The 20,982-nt window shown below is 39.2% G+C and overlaps 2 protein-coding genes across 2 annotated transcripts; both read left to right on the forward strand.

Moving 5' to 3' along the window:
• Nucleotides 1–5,668: 5,668 nt before the first annotated feature.
• On the forward strand, nucleotides 5,669–7,446 carry LOC140122911 (serine/threonine-protein kinase SBK1-like). The gene is made up of 3 exons (XM_072144153.1): nucleotides 5,669–5,786; nucleotides 6,384–6,586; nucleotides 6,727–7,446. The coding sequence occupies exons 1-3, from the start codon at nucleotides 5,669–5,671 to the stop codon at nucleotides 7,444–7,446; spliced, it is 1,041 nt and encodes a 346-aa protein (XP_072000254.1).
• A 10,021-nt stretch (nucleotides 7,447–17,467) lies between these two features.
• Nucleotides 17,468–19,153, forward strand: LOC140122912 (serine/threonine-protein kinase SBK1-like). The gene is made up of 3 exons (XM_072144154.1): nucleotides 17,468–17,585; nucleotides 18,203–18,405; nucleotides 18,542–19,153. The coding sequence occupies exons 1-3, from the start codon at nucleotides 17,468–17,470 to the stop codon at nucleotides 19,151–19,153; spliced, it is 933 nt and encodes a 310-aa protein (XP_072000255.1).
• The last annotated feature ends 1,829 nt before the right edge of the window (nucleotides 19,154–20,982 follow it).

The following is a 20,982-nucleotide window of genomic DNA, read 5'->3' on the forward strand; positions in this document are numbered from 1 at the left end:
TAAAAAAAACCTAAAATTTCAAATCGCCCCCCTTTCCCTAGAACTGACAAATATAAATAAATAGTAAAAATCATAAACACATCAGGTATCGACGCGTCTGAAAATGCCCGATCAAAATATGATAACTGTTTTTCAATGCGTTTAACCCCGTAACGGAAAATAGCGCTCAAAGTCGAAAATGGCACTTTTTTGCCATTTTGAAAAATAAAAAAAATCTATAAAAAAAATGATCAAAAGGTCGTACAGTCCTAAAAATGATATCATTGAAAATATTATCAAAATTCGCAAAAAATGACACCACCCACAGCTCCGTACACCAAAGTATAAAAAAGTTATTAGCGCCAGAAGTTGGCAAAAATCAAAAAAATAATTTTTGTACAGGAGGTTTTCATTTTTGTAAATGTATGAAAACATTATAAAACCTTTATAAATTTGGTATCCCCTTAATTGTACCAACCCAAAGAATAAAGTAGACATGTCATTTGGGGCGCTCAGTGAAAGATGTAATATCCAAGCCCACAAGAAAATGGCGCAAATGCGTTTTTTCAACATTTTCATTGCATTTGGAATTTTTTTCCTGCTTCTGAGTACATGGCATGGAATATTTAATAAAATAAAAATGTAAGGTACAGTATGGTAACATTCACAGTAAAATGGACGGTAGTAATGTTGTTGTATGCCTTATGTTTATGAGCGACAGTTTTCCTGCTATATACCTGCATGTCATAAGAATTTAAAATTAAAAAAAGGACCATGTTAAATTCAAATCTGTTTTTTTTTTAATTTTTCCCGGCGTTTTGTATGCGTTGGAAAAGGGGTAGTCTTATACGGCAAATATATCTTAAACTATATTTTAAACAGGAAAGTAGGGGGGGTCGTCTTATACACCAGGTCGTCTTATACGGTATTATATTTTGATTAAACATTTTGGGATGCGGGTATACCCAACATGTTAATTTTTACTGTTTTTTTTTAATTTAGGTAATGCTACGGTTGGAGGGAGTTTCAATTTTTTTTCCTACGATTTATCAGACTCCCATAGTAAACTTTAACCCTCAGTTGTCTGATCCTACTATATACTGCAGTACTACAGTCGGTAATAGATCATATAAAAAGTCCTATGCGCCACTGGCATGTTGTAACAGATCTTCAGAAACCATGAAGCTTCAGGTCTTGTACAGACCCAAGGCTGTCATGGCGACAGATCATCACTCCCCGATAACGTAATCAAGAGCGACTATCGTACCCATCATGCCCACACGATGCCGGCTTTTGCTGCCCCCCGGCGGCAATCAATAACCGGATAACCCCAATCGCGAACATTAGCTGCAATCATCCCCTTTTATTTTCAAAATGTATTGAAAAATAAATTGTTTATTGATAATTTATTTTTTTAACCCCTTACCGACATGTGACGTAATAGTACGTCACATGTCGGGTCCCGGTACATGGAGAGGGCTCGCGGGCCGAGCCCTCTCCATAGCCGGTAAGTGTTTGCTGCATATTGCAGCAAAGGCTTACCGGTAATACCCGCGATCGGTGCCGGCACCGATCGCGGGTGTTTTACCGCTGATCGCCGCCGGCATAGGTGCCGGCGGCTTCAAAAGGACAGCGCCGCGCTTGCGCCGCCATCTTTCCGTGGATCGTCGCTCCCCGTGAAGTCATCGGGGAGCAGCGATCCGTCGCCATGGTAACTTCGGATCTCATGAAGACCAGAAGCTACTTCGGGTTAACCCATTCATAATGTATGAGTAGTAAAATCCCAATATACTGCCATACTACAGTATATTATGATACTGCCATACTATATATGATAGGATCGATCAGACAACCTAGGGTTAAAGTACCCTAGGGAGTCTGAAAAATAGTAATAATAAAAAAATTATAATAAAAAAACCTAAAAATTCAAATCACCCCCCTTTCCCTAGAATTGATATAAATATAAACAAACAGTAAAAATCATAAACACATTAGGTATTGCTGCGTCCGAAAATGCCCGATCAAAATATGATAACGGTTTTTCACTGCGTTTAACCCAGTAACGGAAAATCGCGCCCAAAGTCGAAAATGGCACTTTTTTGCCATTTACATTTTTGTTTTAAAATTCAATAAAAAGTGATCAAAAGGTCATACAGTCCTAAATGATAACATTGTAAACATCATCAAAATCCGCAAAAAACGACACCACCCACAGCTCCATACACCAAAGTATGTAAAAGTTATTAGCCCCAGAAGATGGCAAAATTCCCCAAAAAAATTTTGTACAGGAGGTTTTAATTTTTTTAAATGTATGAAAACATTATAAAACCTGTACAAATGTGGTATCCCCGTAATCTTACCGACCCAAAGAATAAAGTAGGCATGTCATTTGGGGTGCACAGTGAAATCCGTAAAATCCAAGCCCACAAGAATACGGCACAAATGCGTTTTTTTACCAATTTCACTGCATTTGGAATTTTTTCCCCGCTTCCCGGTATATGGCATGAAATATTAAATACCACCATTTTGAAGTGTAATTTGTTACGCAGAAAATAAGCCATCACACAGCTCCGTACATGGAAAAAAAAAAAAAGTTAGATTTTTGAAAGTGGGGAGTGAAAAATGAAAAAGCAAAATCGAAAAAAGGGCCGCGGCGGGAAGGGGTTAAAAAGCACTGAAATGGGTTTGTGTAAAGCGATAATGAAATGCTGGTCCTGCTTAAGATTTGGGATTTTTTTCGTTCTAGACGAAGAGTTTAGGACAACTGGTTTGTTTCACCACTTGTAACCATATCAGAACCAATATAAATGTATTTTAAAATAATTGATGTGCTAAAATGTGTTTGTAGAAAGTGATAAAGAGAATCTGGTCCTGCTTAGGAATAGGGTTTGTCTTCTAGACAAGGAGAAGTCAGATGTAAATGTCAGACTTCCCGGGGTGAGGAGCTTCTCCTGGAGGCTATGGAGAAACTCCTGGGAATAAGATGAAACCATAAGTAACGGCTTGTCTCCACAAACACAGGGGATTAATGTGTTAATGTCATGGCAATGGGCACAGGTTAGACCACTCTGAGGACATCCTCTCGGAGACACTAGGAGCAGGATGGAGATCTAGATCATTTCTTGTTGTGTGAAATGTCTGGTACCTGGACAGAGGTGTAGGGTGAAAATGAAAAATCTGTACAAAGTTCCCAATTATAATGCACCATATAGTCCTGGGAAAACATTTATCAATTATAAACCGCTGGCTTTTTGAAGATTTAAATTTTGTGTTAACATTTTTCAAGAAGAGAATTTTTCCTTGAAGAATAATATAATTGCTCAATAACTTCAGTTGTGTCCACATATGGAGAAGATTAAGATATGAATATCATGGTAATGGGCACAGGTTGGACCACTTTGACCACATGGAGAAACTAGGACCCGGATGGGGTCTCTTTTGATTCTCTCCTTATTATAGATGCACTTCACAGAACTCCTCATAAAGACTGAGGTGTAACCTAAAACTATGGTTTAATAATATATAATCTGCACCAGGTCCCCAATTCTAATGTATATAATTCTGGTCTCTTTGTATTAGGAGGACACACTATATGGACCCTATAAGACTCCTGGGCCCATGTTTGGCCCTACCATTATGCACCCCCCAGAACATGTAAATGGCCACTTACAAAGACTTTATAATCTCCATGTTTATTGCTGTACACCCAGGACGGTCACATTGGAAAGGAGTTGACAGGAATATTATTCTTCTGACTGAAATTACTTCTTTGTACACTTAACCAACGAGGTGCTCTGAAAAACATGGCAAAACGCCGTAGGGGGACTGTTGAGCCCCATACATAGTAGAGGGTTGGCTGCACCTGGCAAAATCATTGAAGTCAGTTTTCCTCAAATGTTTGTACATATTAAAGGGCATCTACCACCAGGATGAAGATCTGTATACAAATGAGCCTAAGGGGCTTCAGGTTCCATAGGACTTAATTGAACCTGGAGGTCTCAGGATCATTTGCATACAGATCTTCATCCTGGTGCTAGATGCCCTTGAATTTGTATATGAATTTTATGCATCTTCAAACACTGATCATATCAAGCACACATGTAGCTGTAGCCGTATTCTGACAAGGAACAAAATAGCTTTATTTTGCTTTCCCCTGATAAAGCCCATTAGTTGGAGGATACATGTGGGGACTTATTCTCCCACAACCTTAAGCCACTTCCCTACACCCCCCCCCCCTCTTTGCCCCTTACAGGCGTAGGCTGGTTTCACTTGAACAAATGCATGCCCAGGCTGTAGCTCACCCCTCCCCTCTCTGTAGGGAGAACTGTGGCACGGACCCAATTGATTTTTTCCAGGTATGGTATGATATGGTGGGAAGTCCATCCATCCAAATGGATGGACGTATTGGCCATTGAAATGCATGGGGCTGTATGCTACCCTTACCGCAACACTATAGTAGGGATTATAGATTTGTCTACAAGTTACAATGAGTTTTTGCAGATATTTTATTTTTCACCCCTGCTTTTCCATCTATAATGATTATATTTATTTGTAGGACTGTTTTATGCCATTGTGGTAGGACTTTGGCAGTTTTTGGGTTCACTTTCTAATGTGCTTTTTACCCTGTCAAAAATAAGCATTTTTGTTGATTACATTGTTCAACAATAAGTTGGTTCTCAATATTGGATCAGTGGATGTCGCAACATCAGAGAATACGGCAATTGTTGGACCTCCTTTGATTTCATATTAATTAGCTTTCAAAGAGTCTTCAATATTCCAAACCTGAGAAATAAAAAAAAAAAGTGTTTTTTTGGTTTGTTTTTTTACCATGGCGTCCTAGTTGATGGGGGTCCCAAGTATCACCCTTCCTCCAGCAATCACAAGAATTAGGGGTCCACAAATCCCCAGTGTTACCCCATGTTAGTGTAGATGAGAAAAAAATTACTTGTGACTCTTGTGGAACATCTACATCCTGATGCTCCATAGAAGCGAGTGGAGCCATATGTACAACCATAATCTCCTCAAATTGGATAACTGTAGGGGGGGGGGGGGTACCTGTAGACCTTTTATTCCAGTAACCACTGGGTGTTATGGTTATTGAAGCCCGAGTGATCAGCCACTTGTCTACTAAAAACATAATCCTCAGTGACACAACAATTCGGACCTGGCAAATCTATAAAGAATCTTGGTATAGATTCTGTACCCCCAATCTGGGACAATTTACTTTATGCTACACCCTTGACTAGCTGGACATCTTCACCTAAAACCACAACTACAGAACTAAGGTAAGACCAATCATCTAAGTTGTGTTTTTGTTGTTGGTTTGTTTTCCTGATGTTATTACTAATGAGTTTGGAGTTTTCAATGTCCTATAATGAACAAAACTAAAAATAATATTTAGATAACAACTTTGTTAGAATGTAAAACGGTTTAGAATAAAATGTCGTTTTAGCCTGTTCTTGGTTAGAATTATGGAAAAATCGAATAACCAATAATAAGTCCAACATTATGAATTAATTTGGGGTGTTCACCTAGTCCTTTCACATTATACTGTGAATACCTAAAGTATGATGGATTGTGATGATATATTGACATGAAGACCTATTGAACAATATATTTTACTAAAAGTTGATTTTCTTTCTTGTAGACTATTTGCTCAAGATCAAGCCTCACCAATCCTTAAGCCAAAATGGAACCAGTCTTCCAAACTGTAGAGGTCGAGGAGATTACCGAATGTTACAGGATCATCAAGAGGCTTGGTGAGGGGGCTTATGGACAAGTCCTACTTGCACAAGACAAACTTACAGGTATGTGACCAAGGCCATAAAGCTGGATATGTAGACTAATACACACTAGATTAAAAATTGTAAAGTGTTACATAATTTGGCTCAATATAAATATTATTATTATTCTGCTCATATTGGTGGATTCAACTAATGATGTAATCTACAGGGGGATTTCGGATTCTCCGTTCCTTATCCCTTATTTGTTGTAATCTCTGGTAGAATCTGCCTCATGTTGTTACATATGTATTTCTTTTTTTGAGTGAGAACAGAGAATGTCGCTCTTCTCTCTCCTGTGACCACTGACTGGTTAGCGTAGAGGATATTTCCTGCCGAGCTCGGAGTTTACACAAGGAGACCTGAGCTTCACTGTAGGCAAAAGGAGCCAGAACAGAAGGAAATCCTATAGAAAATGATCAAATATCTGTCAATCAAATGTCTATTTGACACACAGCTTCATGCATCACGCAAGTGTTATGAATGGGGAAAGAGGTGGTGACTTATCAGCTGTGAGAGTTGGGGCTGTTGTAATCAACTAATCCATTACCTGTATGGATATTAGAATATTATTTTATCAAGAGAGATCTAGGACATAACATCTAATTGTCTTCTTTTCTTTAGGTAAATCATTTGCACTGAAGTTGGTGAGAAAGGACCGGACCAAGTTGAAATCTTTTCTAATGGAACTGTCCCTATCAATCTCTCTCTCGGAGAACCTTGAATTTATTTTAACCTACCCAATATTTACACACACCATGGACTACTATGCGATGACTCAGGAGCTGGCAACGGCAGGAACACTGCATCACCTCTTTCAAGCTGAGGTAAGAAATGCCTTCTTCATATCGTAACATACACCTTATTTATCCTATTAACCAACCCAACATCTTCTCCTCAGACTGATGTATATGACCATGTATAATCTATATGTGTGTAACTTCTGATGCTCATCTTATTTTTGCAGGTTGGACTTTCAGAAGAAATGGTAAAAAGATGTGCAGTCCAAATCTCCAGCGCTCTGGACTACATGCACCATAAAGGGTTGGTGCACAGGGATCTGAAGCCGGACAATGTCCTCCTCATGGACAGAGATTGCCATCATATTGTGCTTGGTGACTTTGGCTTAACTCAGCCTGTAGGTAGCATTGTAACCTCAATGTCGCACATTATCCCGTATATGTCTCCAGAGTTGTGTGACATCTCGGACGAGGAATATTTAATTTTACACCCTAGTGTAGATACCTGGGCTTTTGGGATACTATTTGTCACCCTTACTGGATATTATCCTTGGAGACGCGCCTTCAGTGATGACATCATGTACCTGGACTATGTATACTGGCTGGACAATCTGAGCTATATTCCTCCACCAGCTCGTTGGGACCAATTTTCCCGTGCAGCAATCACGATGTTGAGAAATCTTCTTGTTCCGGACCAATCTTGTAGACACTCAGTTCTTTCAGTCTTAAATTACATTAATTTTCCCTGGAAAACTGATGTTAATGGAGGCAACCCATGGGAGGCTGAAAGTCCAGTGGACTGTGACAGTCAACCTATCGAGAACTTTGTAACACAGAACCAAGAAGGTACCACGTCAAACCATGCAATGGAAGCGGATAATCCAGTTCTAATTATCACGGGGGAAGATGCTATGCTGACTCTTGGATTGGAAGTGGAAATTTCTTAGGACTTCATTGTGGGACCCTAAAAGGTTCTGGCGATTCTTGATCAGTCGACCAACATTGGGAACTCAAAAAACGTAAGTATTACATTTATCTAATAAGATATTTTTGAAAATGTTAGTTAGCTGTTTCTTTGAGTTTGGTTTCTATCCTTGTTAAGTAAGGGTGAAGGGTACATCTGGAGAACTGCTTAAATCATCTAACCAGAGACGTAAAAGAGTATTGTAGATTCTTTTTTGTCTTTTTATTTAAAATGCAAGAAATTTGTGTAGATTGTTTATAAAAACATTTCTTTCTCTATTGGATTGCGCCCACCTGCGAGACGAAAGGAAACCTGATGACTGAGTGGCGGAGATCGGGAGGAACACAAAGTGTACCAGACAGTAAAGGTAATAACAATTTTGTCTTTTCGTCTATTTTTTTTTTTTTTGTTTGGAGCCCTATTAACTGACACCCTCCATCTAGCTAAAAATTGTTTTCCTTACATCCACATAAATCAACTTTATATTCCATGGCATCAGAGAAGACTAGACCCGTTTGACCAGCCCCTACCATCTTCTTCCCATGCCTCTTTGGTCACATGACATGCTGCAGAGTGTTAATGTTAGGAGGATTAAGGACCTGTAATGTCAAACTGTACACCATGTATGTATCTGATTAAATGAAATCACAGCCTGTCTTTATGGACTTCTAATTCTCCCCATCCTCCAGTGAGGCTATTGGGATTTTATGTGATCAGATACATCTGCAACATCTAACCTATGTATGTAACAGGACATTTGATGATGACTTGACTTTAAGTGCCCAATGATGTAACAGAGCTCTCCATATAGCAGAATATCATAGCCTGTCCAAGTATAATTTATTATTCAGGACTCGCTGTGTTAAATTATATTAACCTCACCTGGTGCGAGTCCAATAACAAACTGTTTATTAACATTGTAGCCATGGAATGGAACCATTTAGGGAGAAGGGCAATCATTGTTTTTCATGAAGCCTTTTTTGGGTGGGTTAATTTGCATGACCGGTCCTCTTTAAGCAGGGCGCAGGCATTGTAATCTGAGGCTCCTAGTTATTCTCCTATAGGAATAGGTCAGAGGCCTTACACTTTTTGGAGATGCCCTTATTGTATGCTCATATTTTCTGCATGTAGTACACTCACAGGTAACGATTCTAGAGCCCTAATGCATCTAAATATTTGGTTTTAAACTTTTCAATGTAATTCTGCCCCCCAGGCATTACATGTACCGTACAATTACTTCTCCTTACATGCTGAATGTGCAGATTTCTTTATTGTGTGTATTCCAAAATTAGAAATTGAAAACATAATATTTGTTTAGCACCATATTTTCCTGCAACACTTAGATTTTTTTTTTAAATTTAATATATTAGGAGCAGGATTTGTTTGAATGCACGCTAGTCTTCCATTGAACGGGTGATGCTGTTGTATTTTTTTTATTTTTGCAGGTATCGCAAGACAAATCACTTCTTTCCTTCAATCTATTGGTATTGGACCAGCTAGAGCATTAAAGTGGATGAAGCAAGAAGTGAGGGACTTATAAATGAATAATGGAACTTGAAAGCATATTACTACGTAATGAATAAATCTTCAACCGTCCCCACTTTCATCTTAGTCCTATGGATATTTGACAAGATGCCTCATCCGTTTATTACTTGTTATGGTCCCTGCAGTCCCACAGATAACTGTTGTGATTAATTTATCATTGGGAACCTGTATTAGGTGGTAAATTTTTTAATTCTTTTAATGGTTTTTGAGTTGACCCAGATGATGATCTAAGAATCTCGCTAATTGACTTTCACTATGAAAAAGAATATACGAGAAACGAGAACTGATGGGAAAACATGTCAATAATAACCATATTGTAAAAAATTGAAAAAGGAAAGGAGTTGTCATCTTGCTTACAGTGACTGGTGGTGGCATAAGTAGATAATGCTTTTCTTGCATATGGCATATTTTTGGGGTTTTTTTTTTGTTTTTCAATAAAACACTTCTAAGAAGAAAATGTATTCTATATGGTTGATTTAAACAAAAAATATTTTTTTTTCCAGCACTTTAGAGTTAAAGGGGTGGGGGAGGCAAAATAGAACGTATAGACATAAGAAATAACATTCTCTGGCCTTATAGCAGCTCTTGGGCATAAATTAGAGGTACAAGATGGGTTGTGTGTCTTGAGAGCAAAAGAGTTTTCATATGCTGGAACATTATCAAATGACATTCAACTTCTTGTCAATGACTTGGGGATATTCTTGACTTGTTCTACATAACCAAAGTGTTAGGGTTGGGAAACACAGAAGACAGGGGATAGTGTGCCCTGAGCTTGCCCCAACCTCTGTCCCTTCCTATAGCCCCCCCACGCTAAACCGTGGGGCGACTACTTGAAGACTCGAAATACACTGGATAAGTGTGGGAAGGGAAACACAAACAGACTGACAAACATAAAACACAAAAGAATGGCAAACTAGCCGGAGTAACAACGAGAGGGTACGTCAAGAGCAAAATAAGTAAGTAAATGTCAAAAACTAGCCGAGGTCACAACAACACAGATACAGAGCAATACAACCTAATGCAGCAAGCGAGTGATGAAGGATTTCACACACTGGCACAGGTGACTAGTGAAGCTGCAATTTATGCAGCCAGAACTCCACCTCCAGAACCTGATAGGAGCTGGACAGCTTCTGGGAATTAACCCCTCAAGGTGCAGAACAACCAGGCACCATGCAGAGGTACCACAAGTTCCAGCAGTTCCGAACACAACTCCTAGACAGCGCGAGATCTTAGCAGCCGCTGCCCGGGACGAGAGGTGGAGTTTGCGCGGATACGCGCCGGGGGTAGGAGAACGCTGCTGGCACCAACAGAATAACCAGAAGTCCAAGCATTCTCCCTAGTGAACCTGACACAAAGTATATAAATAACAAAATATAGGACTTGTATATGTATAAATCCAGGGGGAATTTGGTCAAGACAGAATTATCTGTATCTGAACAAGTTCATAATTCAAAAATGTATGGGGTCTCCTGACTCTCTCATCCTCAATGCATATGTGTGGAGGGTGAGGGGTGGTAAAAGGCTCTGGCAGTTGAATTCTGAGGTGCCAAACTGTATCACCAATGTTCTGTTTTCCCGAAAACCTTTTCATCTTTTAGATTTGGCTTTCATTGTTCTATGGCCAGGAGTGAAATCTTTAAACATAAGGTTCTAGGAGGTATCTGCTCTTTAGGTACCTGTGGCTGAGAAGTTGGTGAGGATGGACAGGGCCAACACGGATGAGACTAAGAATGGATTGTGTTGGTGCTGTGCTTCCAAATGGGGGTGGGGGACAATAATCCATTACATTTATGATTTAAAAATATGCAGAATACTATAACCGCAAAAACCCAAACGGTCTAAAACCCAAAGGGACCTCGGTACCTTCTACACCCTACAGTGTACAGACAACAACAATACATGGGGGAAAGGGGGGGGGGTTCAAAAAAACATTTTTACAACAAAATTTGTTTTCTCCTTTTATATCTAAAGACTAATAATTAGAAAATTCTAAGCTTCACCTTGATTCTTTTCTTAGTTACTGTGAAGCTCTTAAAAAGGGTTAACAAGCTTGCTAAAAGCTAATTTTTTTCCTAATATATTGAAAGGTGCCGTTATGAAAGCAGGATGATTTATATATCTCCTATCTATCCATCTTGGAAAGCTCATTCAAATTTAAAATTAATTAATTCTGAATTCACAAAAAAATATAAAATTGGCGTTTTGATTTTTAATCTAAAATTATAATAATATTTAAAGTTATGCCAACACTAAGCGGATAGAAACCATAATTTACCATAAAATTTGAGTGGTAAGACCACAGGCATTCTCTTACTTAAGAACACCTGACTTAGACGACCCCTATTATTGTAAATCCTGGTTCTTATGACAACCCAACAGTTTTAAAAACCAATTGTCCAATTTGGTCTGGGGCTACAATTATAAAATATACAGTTCCAACATATATACAAATTCAACTTAAGAACAAACCTGCAGAACGTATCCTGTACATGACTGCATTTCTCTAGAAATCATATCATTCTGAACATGGTTAGTTTTTCTATAATTGTGCCAAAATTTGTGTTCCAATGTGCTGGATCCTAAAGGGGGTTTAATATAAGCCCCCAATTACTTTATGCATAGATTATACAAGGTTCTCTATATATATCCTAAGTGTTATCACACAATTTGCCACTTACACGAAAAACTAAAAGGAAAACTTTTTTAAAAAAAAGGTTTGAGTTGGCATCAGTACTATAAGTCTATCCTACTAGACCTTGTATGTCCTCCCTTTGCTTCTATATATATTCCATTAGTGAATGGTATAATGCAGGTTTTGTGTATTTTATTCCAGACCAGAACTTACTCTAGTTTGGGTTGTTTTAAGGTGGAGTGAGGGAAAAATCCAACACACAATCATGCTAGACCCATGGAAAGCGGACTGTGTGCTGGTAGGATTCCACCGCCTGAGCTTGGTCGTGTGCTTATGGTCTTGGGTGAAAAAGTAGAATACGCTCCCATAGAGGTAAATAGAAATTATTATTCGGAAATTACTATTCACCCCTATGGAAGAAGGGCATCTGTGCTGTGTCTGGCTTTTCTCCCAACTTCTGACCATATAAGACCTTGCAACTAACTAAAAGGAATAATCCATAGTGAATTACCCCATTAATTAAACCCCTTAATCCCCAGGCAGTTTTAAATTTTGTGTTTCAATTTTTCACTCCCCACCTTCAAAAATCTATAATATTTTACTTTTCCATGTAAAGAGCTATGCGAGGGCTTGTTTTGGGTTACCAATGGCACTTGTTATTGACAATACTCCATGCCATGTACCGGGGAAAAAAAATTCCAGATGCAGGGAAATTGATGAAAAAATGCATTTGCGCCATTTTCTGGGGTTTCTTTTTTTTCATGTTTTTTCACTGTGTGCCCCACTGTTTTTTTGTGCCCCAAATAAAACATCTTGTTTATTCTTTGTATCAGTAAGTTTATGGGGATACTTAATTTTATACAGGATTTGTGTTTTTAATACATTTTTTAAAAATTAAAACCTGTCTGAAAGAATTTTTTTTTTTTTGTTTTGCCATCTTGTGGGGCTAATAACTTTTTCATACTTGGGTTTACAGAGCTTAAGTGATTGGCTCATCCCGGAAAAAAATGACACCTAAGTTTTATTTGCTACCATTTTGACTGTGTGACCTTTTCATCACTTTTTATACATTTTTTTCATGTTATAAAAAGGCAAAAAAGCGGAATTTGGGGGCTATTTTCAGTTATGGGGTTCAACACTGGGAACAGTTATATTTTGATTGAACATTTTGGGATGCAGGGATACCCAACATGTTTATAAAATTTTACTGTTTTATATTTAGGAAATGGGGAAGGGGGTGATTTCAATTTTTTTCCAACTATTTTTCATAGCCCCCTAGTGAACTTTAACCCTCGGTTGTCTGATCCTACTGTATACTGCAATACTACAGTCAGTAATAGATCATATATAAAATCCTATGCACCACTGGCATATTGTAACAGATCTTCGGAAACCATAAAGCCTCAGGTCTTGTAAAGTCCCAAGGCTGTCATGGTGACAGATTATCACTCCCCGATAACGTAATGAAGAGCGACAATCATAGCCATCATGCCCACACGATGCCGCCTTTTATCTGCCCCCGGCGGCAATCAATAACTGGAGAACGTTAGCTGCAATCACCCCACTTGTATGGAGGGCGCTCAGCATGGGGTTAATTTTTTTTCATTTTCAAAATGTATTGAAAAATAAAATTGTTTATTGATAAATTTAAAAAACAAACAAACACTGAGATGGGTTTGTATAAAGCGATAATGAAATGCTGGTCCTGCTTAAGATTTGGGAGTTATTTCGTTCTAGACGAAGAAGAGTTTAGGACAATTGTTTGGTTTGTTTCACCACTTGTAACCATATCAGAAACCATAAAATGTATTTTAAAATAATTGATGTACTAAAATGTGTTTGTATAAAGTGATAACGAGAATCTGGTCCTGCTTAGGAGTGGGGTTTGTCTTCTAGACAAGGAGAAGTCAGATGTAAACCGCTGGCTTTTTGAAGGTTTTAAATGTTTTTCAAGGTGTTAACATTTTTCAAGAAGAAAATTTTTCCTTGAAGAATAATATAATTATACAATAACTACAGTTGTGTCCACATATGGAGAAGATTAAGATATGAATATCATGGTAATGGGCACAGGTTAGACCACATGGAGAAACTAGGAGAAGGATGGGGTCTCTTTTGATCCTCTCCTTATTATAGATGCATTTCACAGAACTCCTCAAAGACAGAGGTGTAACCTAAAACTATGGTTTCATAATATATAATCTGCACCAGGTCCCCAATTCTAATGCATATAATCCTATTCTCATTGTATTAAGGTCTCTATATGGACCCTATAAGGCTCCTGGGCCCATGTTTGGCCCTACCATTATGCACATCAGAACATGTAAATGGCCACTTAGTGACTTTTTAGTCTCCATGTTTATTGCTGTACACCCAGGACGTTCACATTGGATAGGAGATGATAGGAATATTATTCTTCTGACTAAAATTACTTCTTCGTACACCTAACCAACGAGGTGCTCTGAAAAACATGGCAAAACGCCGTAGGGGGACTGGTGAGCCCCATACATAGTAGAGGGTTGGCTGCACCTGGCAAAATAAATGAAGTCCGTTTTCCTCAAATGTTGGTACAATCTTAACCCCTTCACGCTCCGTGACGGATATATCCGCCACGGAGCTGTGAAGGTTGTATGAAGAAGGCTCACGGGCTGAGCCTTCTTCATACAGAGATGGGCTTTGCTGCATATCGCAGCAAAGACCCATCGCTATCACCCGCGGTCGGTGCTTGCACCGATCGCGGGTGTTAACCTTTTCTTTGCCGCCGGCAAAGTCGCCGGCGGCACTTTAAATTTGGCGGCGCGTGGGCGCCGCCATCTTACCTCCGATCGCCGCTCCCCCGAACGTCATTGGGGGGCGGCGATCGGTTGCCATGGTAGCCTCGGGTCTTCGTTTGACCCGAGGATACATGGCTTCTGCATATGCATTACAATGAGCCTGTGGCTCATTGTAATGTATAGTGAGCAGAAATGCCATATACTGCGATACAGCAGTATTGCAGTATATGGCAGGAGCGATCAGACCATCTAGGGTTAATGTACCCTAGAGGGTCTAAGAAATAGTGGGAAAAAAAAGAAAAAAAAAAGTTTAAAAAATGTAAAAAAATAATAAAATATTAAAAGTTCAAATCACCCCCCTTTCCCTAGAACTGATATAAAATATAATAAATAGTAAAAATCAGACACATTAGGTATCGCCGCGTCCCAAAATGCCCGATCTATCAAAATATAAAAACGGTTATTGACGGCGGTGACCTCCGGAACGGCAAATGGCGCCCAAATGTCCAAAACGCGACTTTTACACCTTTTTAGATGACATAAAAAATGTAATTAAAAATGATCAAAATGTTGCACAGACCTCAGAATGGTAGCAATGAGAACGTTGGCTCATTTCGCAAAAAATGACACCTCACACAGCTCCATGCGCCAAAGTATGAAAAAGTTATTCGCGTCAGAAGATGGCAAAATTTTTTTTTTCTTTTTTGTACACATTCGTTTAATTTTTGAAAATGTATTAAAACGCAATAAAACCTATATAAATTTGGTATCACCGCGATCGCACCGAACCAAAGAATAAAGTAGAGGTGTTATTTGGAGCGCAGAGTGAAAGTCGTAAAAACTGAGCCCACAAGAACAGGACGCACATGCAGTTTTTTTCAATTTTTCCTCATTTGGAATTTTTTTGCGGCTTCCCACTACATGGCATGGAATAATAAATAACATCATGGGAAAGTAAAATTTGTTACGCACAAAAAAAGCCCTCAGACAGCTCTGTACACGGAAAAATGAAAAAGTTATGGATTTTTGAAGATGGAGAGCGAGAAATTAGCGAAAATACCCTGCGTCCTTAAGGGGTTAAAGGGCATCTACCACCAGGATGAAGATCTGTAGACAAATGAGCCTGAGGGGCTTCAGGTTCCATAGGTCTTAATGGAGCCTGGAGACACTCAGGCTCATTTGCATACAGATTTTAATTCTGATACTAGATGCCCTTGAAGTTGTATATGAATTTTATGCACCCATCTTCAAACACTGATCATATCAAGCACACATGTAGCTGTAGCCGTGTTCTGACAAGGAACATAATAGGTTTATTTTGCTTTCCCCTGATAAAGCCCATTAGTTGGGTGATACACGTGGCACCTTTTTCTCCCACAACCTTCAGCCACTTCCCTACCCCCCCCCCCCCCCCCACTTACAGGCAAAGGCCGGTTTCACTTGAACAAATGCATGCCCAGGCTATAGCTCACCCCTCCCCTCTCCGTAGGGAGAACTGTGGCACAGCCCTAATTATAGGGAAAGATGGCGCACGCTCTAAATTTTTTTTCCAGGTATGGTAAGATACGGTGGGCAGTACATCCATCAAAATGGATGGACGTATTGGCCATTGAAATGGATGAGGCTGTACGCTACCCATACTGCAACACTATAGTAAGGACTATGGATTTGTCTACTGTTATGGCTACAAGTTACAATGGGTTTTTGCAGATATTTTATTTTTCACCCCTGATTTTCCATCTATAATGATTATATTTATTTGTAGGAATGTTTCTGCCATTGTGGTGGGACTTTGGCAGTTTTTGGGTGCTTTTTACCCTGCTTTTTACCCTGTCAAAAATTAGCAATTTTGTTAAATACATTGTTCAACTATAAGTTGGTTCTCAATATTGGATCAGTGGATGTCGCAACATCGGAGAATACAGCAATTGTTGGACCTCCTCTGATTTCATATTAATTAGCTATCAAAGAGTCTTCAATATTCCAAACCTGAGGAATGAAAAAAGTTGGGTTTTTTGTTTGTTTTTTTACCATGACGTCCTAGTTGATGGGGGTCCCAAGTATCACCCTTCCTCCAGCAATCACATGAAATAGGGGTCCACAAATCCCCAGTGTTACCCCATGTTAGTGTAGATGAGAAAAAAAATTACTTGTGACTCTTGTGGAACATCTACGTCCTGATGCTCCATAGAAGCGAGTGGAGTCATATGTACAACCATAATCTCCTTAATCTTATCAAATTGGATAACTGTAGGGGGGGGGGTACCTATAGACCTTTTATTCCACTGATCACTGGGTGTTATGGTTGTTGGAGCCCGAGTGACCAGCCACTTGTCTACTAAAAACATAATCCTCAGTGACCCAACAATTTGGACCTGGCAAATCTATAAAGAATCTTGGTATAGATTCTGTACCCTCAATCTGGGACAATTTACTTTATACTACATGAGGTTCTTACCCAATACTTCCATATGTGGGATATAATACTGTAACCAAAAGAAGATGTTCATGAATACAATGATTAGGCAGGTGGTCAAAGTAAACTGCTACCAGTGGGTCAAGGATTATAGAGCGACTTCATTCAACTTCTTAAAAGACACCTGACTAGACATCTTCACCTAAAACCACAACTACAGAACTAAGGTAAGACCAATCATCTAAGTTATGTTTTTTTTGTGGTTGGTTTGTTTTCCTGATGTTATTACTAATGAGTTTGGAGTTTTCAATGTCCTATAATGAGCAAAACTAAAAATAATATTTAGATAACAACAACTTTGTTATAATGTAAAACTGTTTAGAATAAAATGTCGTTTTAGCCCTCTCTTGGTTATTATTGGTTATTCGATTTTTCCACAATTCTAAGTCCAACATTATGAATTATTTTGGGGTGGTCACCTAGTCCTTTCATATTATACTGTGAATACCTAAAGTATGATGGATTGTGATGATATATTGACATGAAGACCTATTGAACATTATATTTTCCTAAAAGTTGATTTTCTTTCTTGTAGACTATTTGCTCAAGATCAAGCCTCACCAATCCTTAAGCCAAAATGGAACCAGTCTTCCAAACTGTAGAGGTTGAGGAGATTACCGAATGCTACAGGATCATCAAGAGGCTTGGTCAGGGGGCTTATGGACAAGTCCTACTTGCACAAGACAAACTTACAGGTATGTGACCAAGGCCATAAAGCTGGATATGTAGACTAATACACACTAGATTACAAATTGTAAAATGTTGCGCAATATAAATATTATTCTGCTCATATTGGTGGAATCGACTAATGATGTAATCTACAGAGGAATTTTGGACTCTCCGTTCCTTATTCCTGATTTGTTGTAATCTCTGGTAGTATCTGCCTCATTTTGTTACATATGTATTTATTTTTTGAGTGAGAACGGTGAATTTCGCTCTTCTCTCTCCTGTGACCACTAACTGGTTAGCGTACAGGATATTTCCTGCCGAGCTCGGAGTTTACACAAGGAGACCTGAGCTTCACTGTAGGCAAAAGGAGCCAGAACAGAAGGAAATCCTATAGAAAATGATCAAATATCTGTCAATCAAATGTCCATATAACACACAGCTTCTTTTTTGTCAATTATGTGCTCACTTTTCTCCGCCCATCATGCAAGTGTTATGAATGGGGAAAGAGGAGGTGACTTATCTGCGGTAGGATTAAGAGTTGGGGTGGTTGTAATCAACTAATCCATTACCTGTATGGTTATTAGAATATTATTTTATCAAGAGAGATCTAGGACATAACATCTAATTGTCTTCTTTTCTTTAGGTAAACCATTTGCACTGAAGTTGGTGAGAAAGGACCGGACCAAGTTGAAATCTTTTCTAATGGAACTGTCCCTATCAATCTCTCTCTCGGAGCACCCTGGATTTATTACAACCTACCCGATATTTACTCACACCATGGACTACTATGCGATGACTCAGGAGCTGGCAACAGCGGGAACACTGCATCACCTCATTCAAGCTGAGGTAAGAAATGCCTTCATATTGTAACATACACCTTATTATCCTATTAACCAACCCAACATCTTCTCCTCAGACTGATGTATATGACCATGTATAATCTATATGTGTGTAACTTATGATGCTCATCTTATTTTTGCAGGCTGGACTTTCAGAGGAAATAGTAAAAAGATGTGCAGTCCAAATCTCCAGCGCTCTGGACTACATGCACCAGAAAGGGTTGGTGCACAGGGATCTGAAGCCGGACAATGTCCTCCTCATGGACAGAGATTGCCATCATATTGTGCTTGGTGACTTTGGCATAACTCAGCCTGTAGGTAGCTTTGTAATCTCAATGTCGCACATTATCCCGTATATGTTTCCAGAGTTGTGTGACATCTCGGACGAGGAATATTTAATTTTACACCCTAGTGTAGATACCTGGGCTTTTGGGGTACTACTATTTGTCACCCTTACTGGATATTATCCTTGGAGACGCGCCTTCAGTGATGACCTCATGGACCTGGACTATGTATACTGGCTGGACAATCTGAGCTATATTCCCACACCAGCTCGTTGGGACCAATTTTCCCCTGCAGCTAACACGATGTTGAGCAATCTTCTTGTTCCGGACCACTCTTGTAGACACTCAGTTCTTTCAGTCTTAAATTACATTAATTTTCCCTGGAAAACTGATGTGAATGGAGGCAACCATGGGAGGCTGAAAGTCCAGTGGACTGTGACAGTGACAGTCAACCTATCGAGAACTTTGTAACACAGAACCAAGAAGGTACCACGTTAAACCATGGAATGGAAGCAGATAATCCAGTTCTAATTATCACGGAGGAAGATGCTATGTTGACTCTTGGATTGGAAGTGGAAATTTCTTAGGACTTCATTGTGGGACCCTAAAAGGTTCTGGCGCTTCTTGATCAGTCGACCAACATTGGGAACTCAAAAAACGTAAGTATTACATTTATCTGATAAGATATTTCTGAAAATGTTGGTTAGCTGTTTCTTTGAGTTTGGTCTCTATCCTTGGGAAGTAAAGGTGAAGTAAAGGTGCATCTTCAGTGCATCTTCAGTGCATCTTCAGTGCATCTTCAGTGCATCTTCAGTGCATCTTCAGTGCATCTTCAGTGCATCTTCAGTGCATCTTCAGTGCATCTTCAGTGCATCTTCAGTGCATCTTCAGTGCATCTTCAGTGTTTAGCTCTGTAATGGTACAACAAGGCAAGGTTTAGGCCATAATGCATACTCTAGACCAAATAAGATTCTCACTTTTAGGAAAGTTTTTTTTTTTTTTATTATCTGGAGAACTGCTTAACCCTTTCAGGACCTGGCCCTTTTGTTTTTTCATTTTCATTTTTTACTCCCCATGATCAAAAATCCATAATTTTTATTTTTCGATGTACAGAGCTGTGTGACGGCTTATATTCTGTGTAACAAATTGCACTTCATAGAGATGGTATTGAATTTTCCATGCCGTGTACTAGGAAGCGGGAAAAAAAATTCCAAATGCAGTGAAATTGGTAAAAAAAAAAAACGCATTTGTGCCGTCTTCTTGTGGGCTTTGATCTTACGGATTTCACTGTGCACCCCAAATGACATGTCTACTTTATTCTTTGGGCCTGTTCGATTAAGAGGATACCAAATTTATATAGGTTTTATAATGTTTTACAAAAAATTTTTTGGGGATTTTGCCATCTTCTGGCGCTAATAACTTTTTTACACCTTGGTTTACAGAGCTGTGGGTGGTGTCGTTTTTTGTGGATTTTGATGACGTTTACAATGTTATCAATTTTAGGGCTGTTTGACCTTGTGATCACTTTTTATAGAATTTTTTATTTTTAAATGACCAAAAAAGTGCCATTTTCGAATTTGGGCGCGATTTTCCTTTACGGGATTAAACGCAGTGAAAAACCATTATCATATTTTGATAGAACGGGAATTTTCGGACACGGCGATACACAATGTGTTTATGATTTTTACTGTTTATTTATATTTATATCAGTTCTAGGGAAAGGGGGGTGATTTGAGTTTGAAAAATACTAAAAATAAAAAAAAAGTTTAATTAGGGTTTTTTATTATAATTTTTTTTAGACTCCCTAGGGTACTTTAACCCTAGGGTGTCTGCACGATCCTATCATATACTGCCATACTACAGTATGGCAGTATTTGTGTATTTTACTCCTCATACATTACAATGTGCTTATAGCACATTGTAATGCATGGGTTAACCCGAAGTAGCCTCGGGTCTTCGTGAGACCCGAGGTTACCATGGCGACAGATCGCCGCTCCCCGATGGCGTCACGGGGAGCAGCGATCCGCGAAAAGATGGCGGCGCCTATGCGCCGCAATCCTTTTGAAGCCGCCGGCAGCTTTGCCGGCGGCGATCAGCGGGAAGACACCCGCGATCAGTGCTGGCACTGATCGCGGGTGTTACCGGTAAGTCTTTGCTGCAATATGCAGCAAAGACTTACCGGCTATGGAGAGGGCTCAGCGCGTGAGCCCTCTCCATGCACCCACGGCCGACCCGTGACATGCTATTACGTCACGGGTCGTGAACGGGTTAAATCATCTAACCAGAGATGTAAAAGAGTA

The sequence above is a fragment of the Engystomops pustulosus genome, chromosome 3, assembly GCF_040894005.1.
Source record: "Engystomops pustulosus chromosome 3, aEngPut4.maternal, whole genome shotgun sequence".
Lineage (NCBI taxonomy): Eukaryota > Metazoa > Chordata > Amphibia > Anura > Leptodactylidae > Engystomops > Engystomops pustulosus.